This window comes from Castor canadensis, chromosome 6 (genome assembly GCF_047511655.1).
Source record: "Castor canadensis chromosome 6, mCasCan1.hap1v2, whole genome shotgun sequence".
NCBI classification, from domain to species: domain Eukaryota; kingdom Metazoa; phylum Chordata; class Mammalia; order Rodentia; family Castoridae; genus Castor; species Castor canadensis.
Genome location: NC_133391.1, coordinates 120,495,098 through 120,504,628, shown reverse-complemented (window position 1 = coordinate 120,504,628; position 9,531 = coordinate 120,495,098). Strand labels below are relative to the sequence as shown.

The 9,531-nt window shown below is 46.4% G+C and overlaps 1 protein-coding gene across 1 annotated transcript in view; it reads left to right on the top strand.

The window, feature by feature from the left end:
* The window catches only part of Cdk7 (cyclin dependent kinase 7), a 66,916-nt gene extending 61,017 nt beyond the window's left edge, over positions 1-5,899 (top strand). The window contains exon 12 of the mRNA XM_074077353.1: positions 445-5,899. Coding sequence (XP_073933454.1) covers positions 445-464 — 20 coding nt within the window. The 3' untranslated portion in view covers positions 465-5,899. The remainder of the gene's footprint in view (positions 1-444) is intronic.
* The last annotated feature ends 3,632 nt before the right edge of the window (positions 5,900-9,531 follow it).

Here is a 9,531-nt window from a genome sequence, read left to right as displayed (position 1 = left end):
TCATTTTGTATCCCATAAATGTATACAATTATAATTTGTCAATTTACAAATAAAATTAAAAACAAAAACCATTAAATTATGTTTGGCCTAAAGGTTTCTCTGTACTTAGTGAACTGCAACCTAACTTGATGTGTAAACACACAACAACCTATCCTTGTAACAGGTGGCTGAGTCTCAGCCAATCATAGCAGCTGAGCTTCAGTCAAATACAGGAAGCCAACTTTTCAAAACACCAAGCTTCAACCACTACAGCTATTTCTATACCTCAGTTCTGCTTTCTGTATGTCCCTTCCGGTTTTTTCTGGCTATCCAGAACCTGCATATTTGCTGCTGCACAGCATTCTAAACCATTTTTTGGTCTAGACTGCTGCCAGAGTCTAGAACCACCAAAGCCAATTGAAACCTTTAACACTGTATTCATTTTAACTTTTTCTTTTATTACAGAAAAACAACTGTCAGTATAACAAAGTCGGGTTTTCCAAGGGAAAATGGATCTTTCTATACCATGGAGGCATGAATAGCCCAGTAATTGGCTAACACACAAACTGCCCTCACACGGGGGAGAAATGAACCAAGCCTTGTATGCACATATGAATAATAAAAGAAAAATGAAAAAAAAAAAAAAACAAATCGCCCTCACAATCCACCTAGAAGTCCAAGCGTGCAGTGACCTTCAGGGAAGCAGCAGAGGCACTGGTGTAAACTCAGCACCCTACTGCTGAGAGCAGAGCACATCAGCCTTCGCTCTTACAATGCATAAGCTCCTGCAAAATGGTCCTGTCTGTGCAAGCCCAAAGCACCATGTGATTCAGGAAAGCCAGAAAAATGAGGCTTCCAGTGACCTATCTGCCAGGGGCTTGGCTCATTGGTAGAGCACCTGCCTAGCAAGTGTGAGGTAGAGTTTAAACCCCAGCACCACCAAAAAAAAAAAAAATGTCCAATGACCTGACTTGACTATCCAGCTTAGACGAAGTGTCCCACCCCGCCCTGGTCCCTTCTCAGGAGCTTTGGGTCTCTGCTTTCACCCCACTTGGCTCATTGTCTGTTTTGGTACAGACACAATTAGCAGAGGTTTCTAATTTGGGACAGTGAATAGGTGGGAGTGAAGGTGTTCTGTCCCCTTACTATACTGCACTCCAGGCTATCCAGCTGCCCTACTGTCTTTCCTTTCTAGAATCATGTCATGCCAGTGTTCAAAAATTCCAGTATTTTGCACCTAATCAGAGTAAAAGCCAAAGTCTTTTCTCAGCCAAAGGCCATCATGCTCCCTTTCTCCTCATTGCTAGCCTAGGCGGGCCCCTGACCTCCCCACTGCTCGTGGAAGGGCCAGGCCATCTGCACTCAGAGCCTTGTGCTGCTCTGTCTCACTGCTCCTCCCCTAGACATTTGCACAGCTGCTCCCTTACTCTCTTTGGGTCTTTACTTCAGTGTCACCATCTCAGAGGGGCCTTTCTTGGCAGACCATCTAGAATTGCAGGCTCGCCGGCACTCGGGAGAATGGTGAGTTCCAGACCAGCCTGGGCTACATGGTGAGACCATCTCAAAAAACCAAAAAATAAAATAAAACTCGCTCTGTAAAGTGTTTAATACATGAGTAAAAGAAGGAAGGAAAGAACAAGCTACAAGTACTTGCCTTAGGACAGGAAAACAGAAGTCACCTCAGCAGGTGGGCACTGCAGGACTACCACTGACTACCCTTTCCAGAAGAAATCAACACCACTGAGCCCTTGACCTGTCTGTCAGACACTACAGTCACCTACCTGGTGACAGTGGGGCAGCTGGATAGCATGGAGTGCAGCAAAGACACACTTACACCACCAGGCATTTCAAAATAGGGCTTGTGCGGCTGTTTAGAAATATTTCATCCTTTCCTCAAGGATGTTAAAAAAAACTGAGTTGAGCTTCAAGTCAGTAAGGAGGGAGGGAGGCACAGAAAGGAGAGAGAGAAGAAATAAATTTGGTAGAGATGGGAGCGGAAATAAACATATCTAACATTGCTCTCTAAATACCCTGCCGTTTTAGTAGTTTTCCAGGACTTTTAAAGAAAGTGGCCAGTCTTGCATTTTTTGCTGAGATCTCTATCTTATTCTTCCACTATCAAAACCACATGTAGAGCCGGATGCTATGGTTCACACCTGTAATCCCAGCTACCTGAGAGGCTTAGGTAGGAGGATTGTGGTCCAAGGCCCATGGACAAAAGTGAGACCCCATCTGAAAAATAACTAAAGCAAAAGCACTGGGGGCATGGCTTACAGGTAGAGCACGTGCCTAGCAAGTTCAAGGCCCTATGTTCAAAATCCCAGCACTGCCAAAAACCAAAAAACAAACAAAACCCTCACATGTATCTCATAGTGTACATGTGAAAGGTTTCTGCTCCTAGAGCCAAAGCACTACAGATTTTCAATGCTGGAAACATGGGCCCTTAAAAGATTTGAACAGGTAAGTCATAAAAGAAGGCGCATGGATGGAAAGAGACACTCAACATCGGGCAGTTGTAAATTTAAACCCCTTGACATTCCAGGTGCAGCTGAGGGTGTAGAGTAACACAAACTCTCAGACACTGTCGGTGGGAGGATGAAACCATACCCACTGTGGAAAAGAGGGTGACAGAGTCACACATACACATGTGCCCCAGCAACCGCGTTCTTCAGTATTTACCCGACAAAGGGAATCATATGTCCACAGAAAGAAGTGTTTGTGAATGTTCATGCATTACTCAAATAGTCAAAAACTGCAAACAACCTGTAATTGTGGTACGTCCATACAAGCGAAAATACTCAGCAACAAGTAATAATGCATTTATTGCATCTGATATACAAAACACCGATGAATTTCAGACTTTATGCTAACCAAGAAGCACACTGATAAAACAAATGCATAATAACAGTTAACAGATCAATGGTTGCCTAAAGTGACAGGCTTGGCCTCAAAAACATGAGGGAAATTTTGGGGGGTGATGGGACAGTCCTATATCTTGACCAGAGTGGCAGTTTGTCAAAATTCAGTGAGCCACATACCCACAATGGATACATTTTATTATATGTAAATTATACCTAAATAATATTTTTTTGGTGGTACTGGGTTTGAACTCAGAGCCTTGCACCTTTGAGGCAGTCTCTGCACTACTGAAGCCACACCCCCAGTCCCTTTTTATCTGTTTTTTCAGATAGGATTTTGTGTTTTGCTAGAACTGCCCTCAGCTAGTGATCTACCTACCTATGCCTCCCGAGAAGCTGAGATGACAGTTGTGAGCCCCTGGCCCTAAATAACATCTTTTCTTTTTTTTTCTCTTTTTGCAGTACTGGGGATTGAACTCAGGGCCTGCACCTTGAGCCATTCCATCAGACCTTTTTTGTGATAGGTTTTTTCGAGATCAGGTCTCATGAACTATTTGCCTAGGCTGGCTCGAACCAGTCTTCCTGATGTCTGCCTCCTGAGTAACTAGGACTACAGGTGTGAGCCACTGTGCCTAGCGAATAATATCTTAAAAGATTTTAAAAACAATAAATACAACTGAACTAAGTGACAAGAAAAATATATGTCAATTAGTTGTGCTGTCCTAGAAAAGAAACTGATTAAATCGGAACGCTACATTGCCCAGGCTGAAGTTGAGCTCAGCACCCTCCTGAGTGCTAGATTATAAGTGTGCACCACCATGCCCAGCCCCTGTTGTAAATAGCCAGCCCCTATTGTTTGTTTTTTTTCTGTGTTAGATACTAAGTGTTTTACTTAGGTTGTTTTTCACAAACACTATTCAAGACAAAGGATTATTTTTTAGGTATAGACAATTAACTGAAGCACAGAGTTTGAGCAACACAGCTAACAAGAGGTGGAGACAGAGTTTTGAGTCTAGACTCTGGTATCCAAACTAACATTCATGGCCATAATTTTATATCATCTGGAGAACTTCAATGCGATTACAGAATATTCCAAATTTCTATTATTTATGACATGAAATAGAACGAAAAATAAAAATCTAAATAGCTAATTAGAGCAACATTCAATACAGCCTACTGGATTCATTCCTAGGGTTTGAACTCAGGGCTTCACACTCACAAAGCAGGCACTCTATCACTTGAACCACGCCTCCAGTCCATTTTGCTCTGGTTATTTTGGAGATGGGGTGTTGAGAACTATTTGCCAGACTGGCCTTGAACTGTGATCCTCCTGATCCCAGCCTCCCAGGTAGCTAAGATTATAGCTATGAGCCACTGGTACCCAGCTCATTTTGGTTCTTTTACATGGTTAGTTCCTTAAAAATTAGATCAGGATTACAGTGCTGGTAGCTCACGCCTGTAACCCTAGCTATGTAGGAGGCAGAGATTAGGAGGATTGAGATTCAAAGCCAGCCCAGGCAAATAGTTTGAGAGACCCTATCTCGAAAATACCCATCACAAAAGGCTGGTGGAGTGGCTCAAGGTGTAGGCCCTGAGTTCAAGCTCCAGTACTGCAATTAATAAATAAATAAAACAACAAAAAATACTCAGGAGGCTGAGGCAGGAAAATCATGAGTTTGAGACCAGCCTGGGCTACACACCAAGACCCTATCTCAAAAAACAACAAGAAAGTAGATCTATTTTATCTTGTCAAGGCAGAAAGGCAGATAGGGAATTATTTTTTGAACCAAAGAACAATCTTTTCAGAGGCAACATCTTACTCCCACGCAGCAGATTCCTTTTATGAAGTGCTGTGGTCAGGATTAGGAGAGCAGCAGCAAAGAAGATAGAATTGGCCAACACAACACCAGGGGGAACAACTGTAACAGGAAGTGTAAGCAATCATGGTTGGCTAAGATTTTTTTTTCTTTTTGAGACAGGGTCTTGTTACATAGTTTAGGCTGGCCTCAAACTTTTGATCTACTTTAGCCTTCAGAGTTCTGGGATTACAGGTACACACTACCATGCCTGGCTTAAGAATATTTTTTAATGCTACATATTCATATGCTGAATTTACTACATAAATTCAGGTGTCATGGTCTGCCTTCCTGCTGTTCAGAACAGAATATAATGAGTTTTCCCATACTTTAGTGCTCTACTGCCTTTGTGTTTTTTTTAGTGCTGGAACCTAAGGCCTTGCACATGGTAGACAAGCACTCTATCATTGACCTACATCCTCACCCCACTAGTGTTTTTAAAAATGTAACTTTGAGGGCTGTTAGCTGTGCAGTATTACAAAATTCACTTTGGGACACATTATTTCTGAGAAAATGAAAATATTTAGAATTCCTAACCTAGTGCATTTAATATGTTCAGTGTTTTCTTTTGTTTAGTGGTACTGGTAGTAGGGTTTGAACTCAAGGCCTCACACTTGCTAGGCAAGCCCTCTACCACTTGAGCCACACCTCCAGCCTTACTTTTAAACACATCTCTCTCTTTCTCTCCCTCCCCTGCCCCACCCCCTCTCTTTTTCTCTGTTTTGACGGTACTGGGGGTTGAACTCAAGGCTTCAAACTTGTGAGGCAGGAGCCTCCAGCCCCTTTCAATGTTGATGACTAGGGAAGCAGGAAGATGTGGAACAGAGAAGGCAGCGCCTCAAGAGGTCTGGGTTCAAATCTCGCTCATCATTTGTCACTCTTTGACTCTGGACAAGTCACTGAGTTACATCTCAGGGCCTGTTTTATCTCTAAAATGAGCTTGAGTATAACTACTGTAGATGCTCACTGGGGCACATGCGGGCAGAAGGATCACTTAAGCCCACGTTCAAGACCAACCTGGGAAACATAGTGAGTCCCCTCTCACTACAAGCATTGTTTACTTATCAAATGAGGGATTAAATACAAGCTTTTGGTTCTTTAGAGCTCTAAACTTGTTTCTGTATAAGCATTTTTCAAAGTGTACTCCATGGAATTAGTGTTAACCTGTTAGGTCTTGCTAGGAATAAAATGGTCTTTTTGGTTCTACTTAGAGATGTGGTTTCCTATTCCATCCAGGTGTGCATGACTTGCCCCAAATCACTCAGGGGGGTGAAGTATAGCCAGCACTAGAAACATACCTGGCTCCTTGCCAAGTCCTCTGGTCACTGGGAAAGGACACAGAATGAATAGATTTCAGTAGTCTTCCTACTTTTCCATGCAAACGGCTCTTTGAAAAATGACAGATGACTAACATTTGAACCACCATCTAGCCTTTTAAACTTTTAAATCTCTCCCTCCCTCTCTCTGTGCTGAGGTTTGAACTCAATCTGAGATCTGCCACATTCCTCAGCTTCCTTCACATCTGCAGAAGCTGTGACACCTTTAACTCCCCACACCAGGCCCCTGGACACCAGCTCCTCAACACCAGGAGAAATCAGATCCTCCTCCTTTGTCCCTAACTGCCTCCTCTCTGCCCCGCAGACTCCTTTTCCTCTTCCTGTCCCTTCTGTGAATGTTTGGCAGTGGAAACTCTTAACACTCTGAATATCCTGCCAGCGATGCAAACACACCTTGTTCAAACAAAACCATTATCCTCTCTGCTCCCCAACCCTGACTCCTCTATTTTTGCAGTACACCAACCATGCTACAAGACATTCAGGTGCACAACTTTCCAATTGTTTTTTTCTCTCTGGTCCTCACATGCACTCAGTTGTCAAATCCTCTAGATCCAAAAATATTTCCAAAAACCTTACTATTTTGTGCACATTAACTTCACTGCCCTGGTTGAACTTCTTGTTATTTCTCCCAGTCTAAATCAGTAGTTCTTTAATTGATTTACCCAAAGGCATCCTGAAGCAGGATAGACCGGAGAAAAAGAGGCAAAGAAAACAGCAACTAGGAATACAAAGATAAAAACTGTATTATGAATAGCTTTATTAAAAGCACAAACACTATTTGCTTTGCTTTAAGCCTTACACTCCTTCAAGAAGCTTCAATATTTAGGAAAAGGCAAAAAGAGCAGTTCTCTCTCTCTGACTTTGCCCACCTGCCCAAATAATTAGTGGGCTCTAGAAAAAACATTTGGTGTTATGTGTCCTCTTTGCACAAAAAAGAGTTTGCAAAGAAAAATATTTGTCTGGAGGATGGACACCTCTCTAGAAGGGAACACCTGGCAGGACCCATCCTTTGTTTGACAGAATGCTCTGACATCTATATCATAGTGACCCAAATTTAATGAGCAGGCCAATCTTGAAATCTCGGGGCCCGGGAATGATTAAATACAGGTGTTGAGAAAAAGGGGTGTACTCATCCTAAGGCAAATTTGAACCAAACCCCCAACCCACTTCACCATAAACACCCCAGATGTTAAAACACCCATTGCACCTGCCATCAGATGTGCCCGCACCCGTGACTGGGCTGTGCACTGCTTTCTATTTTTCCTTTGCTTTGCTTTATTAATAAACTTTCTTGGACTCTTAAAATTCGTTTTTTTGCGACACCATGAACCTGGTACCCAAGGGGCAGGGACTTCCTCCCTTTTGAAGACCTCCTCCCTGGAGCTTCACCGGTTCTAGTACGATCCTTCACACTGCCACCAAGTCACTAATCTCCAAACACACATCTAATAATTCCATGGCATATATAATTAAAGTATATGCCACCCTGTTTTCTACGTGGCTCCAGATCTCACGTCTTGTTCCACCCGTCAGGACTCCCTGGGTCCCCTCCGCGCCTCTGAGGATGCCATCCTCCGTCCCGGAATGCCTTCTCCTCTCAGGCCCGCACTCCAGCCGGGAGCCCTCCTGACGCCCACCGGCCTGACGTGATTTCCGCTCTCCCTAGGCCGGCCCCGCTCTGTAGGGCCCTTTTAAATAGCCCTTCCTACCTTCCTGCCCTCGGGTCCGACTGCCTGTGCGGGACCGAGCTCCTGCTAGTCCCACACACAGGCGTCCCCCAGGGATGTGATGGGGAGGCCCGAAAGACTTCCCGCCAAGTTCCCGCGGGAGACGTGTGCTACAGGCGTCTGCACCACAGCCCGCCCACCCTGCCCAAACAAACAGGTTGGCCAAACACGCGCACTTCCTACTGAGCTTGGCCAAGACAACTGGAACCCGTCAGTGAACAATGGCTGTTTCAGAGTAACTGGGGTTGAGTAAGTGGCAAAGGTAGTATTTAAAGCTCCTCTGTATCCTCTACTCAAACTCCTCGAGAGTCGGCGTTACTGAGGACCTGACACCGGGGCACGCCATCAACTAAAGCGGACTGACGAGGACGGAGCCCGGATGCTACCTGGCCTGCGGTGCGCTGCGCTTCCCAGGGTCCACGTCCATAGGTAAAAACAGCACAGGCGGGAGGAACAGAGCCAGGGCCTCACAAATGTACGGTTACGTTTTCCACGTCGGGCGAGGCCCCTAGCCCGGCGTCAGGGAAGCGAACCAGCCTGCCGGTGCGGCCACACCAGCACCTGCAGGGCACCCGGGAGTCCGCGCCGCGGCTCCGACACCGCTCGCGCTCCCGCGGCCCGCGCCAGGCCCCGCCCACCCGGCGAGCCCCCCCGCCCCCCCGCGCGCAGAGCCCTGCGTGGCGCGCCGCGCGTTCTTGGGCCACGTGACCGGAAGGGCCGCAGCTATCCCAGCCACCACTCGGGCCCCCGGGCGGCTGAATTAAGTCGTCCGCCTCCGCTTTCTCCGGAGGCCGCGGGGACCGCAGCGGCCGGGTGATGGCGTGAGACCCAAGCAGGGCAGGACGAGATGAGCGTCGCTTGTGCGGCTGGGCGGGCCCGCCGCCGTCTCCAGGCACCTGCGAGACAGGTGCGCGTGACCGAGGACCAGACCTGGTCCGGGACCGCATGGCCGCGCAGGGACCCGGGTGCTGCTCCTCCACCCGCACTTTGCCGTAGCCACCCCGAATTCCAGTGCTCAGAAACTCGCCTGGGTCTGGCTTACAAATAAAGACTAAACACGTTTTTTTGTTTGTTTGGTGGTGCTGGGGCTTGAACTCAGGTAAGGGTGCCACTTGAACCACCCCCCCAGCCTTTTTTCGTTGAGTCATTTTCCGATAGGGTGTCATGGTTTTGCTCCGGACCAGCCTCCCGAGTGTAATCCTCCTACCTTTGTGGCTCCTGAATAGCTGGAACCACAACTGCCTCCTGCACCGCGCCCAGTTTTTGATTGAGAGCCTCCGAAGTAGCTGGGATTGCAGGCATGAACCACACCACCTAAACGCTTCTCTTAGCAGTAATAAACTTCTACTCCAGATCCATTCAGCCTACAGTTTCCCCTAAGTGTCCACTCCCCCAAAGTAAACATACTTAAGTACATGGAAAACCAGACTTAAGGGTCAGAGGTGTGGCTCAAGTGTTAGGGCAGCAGTCTAGCAAGGGCAACGCCCTGGTTGCAAAGCCCAGGACTGCCGGAAAAAAAAAAGAAAAATATTAAGAAAACCAGACTTAGAATTGAACATACCTTGGGAGGCCTTGCCTCCACAGTGATGATGTACGTGGACTCTTGCACATACAAAAACAACAATCACCTAACTTCTGTGTAACCTACCTCGAAGGGTGTTTGTCTGGATTCGGATTCCTGCCCCCCCCCACCCCGGTTCTGGGGCTTGAACTCGGGGCCTACACCTTGAGCCACTCCACAAGCTTTTTTTTTGAGTTGGGTTTTTTTGAGATA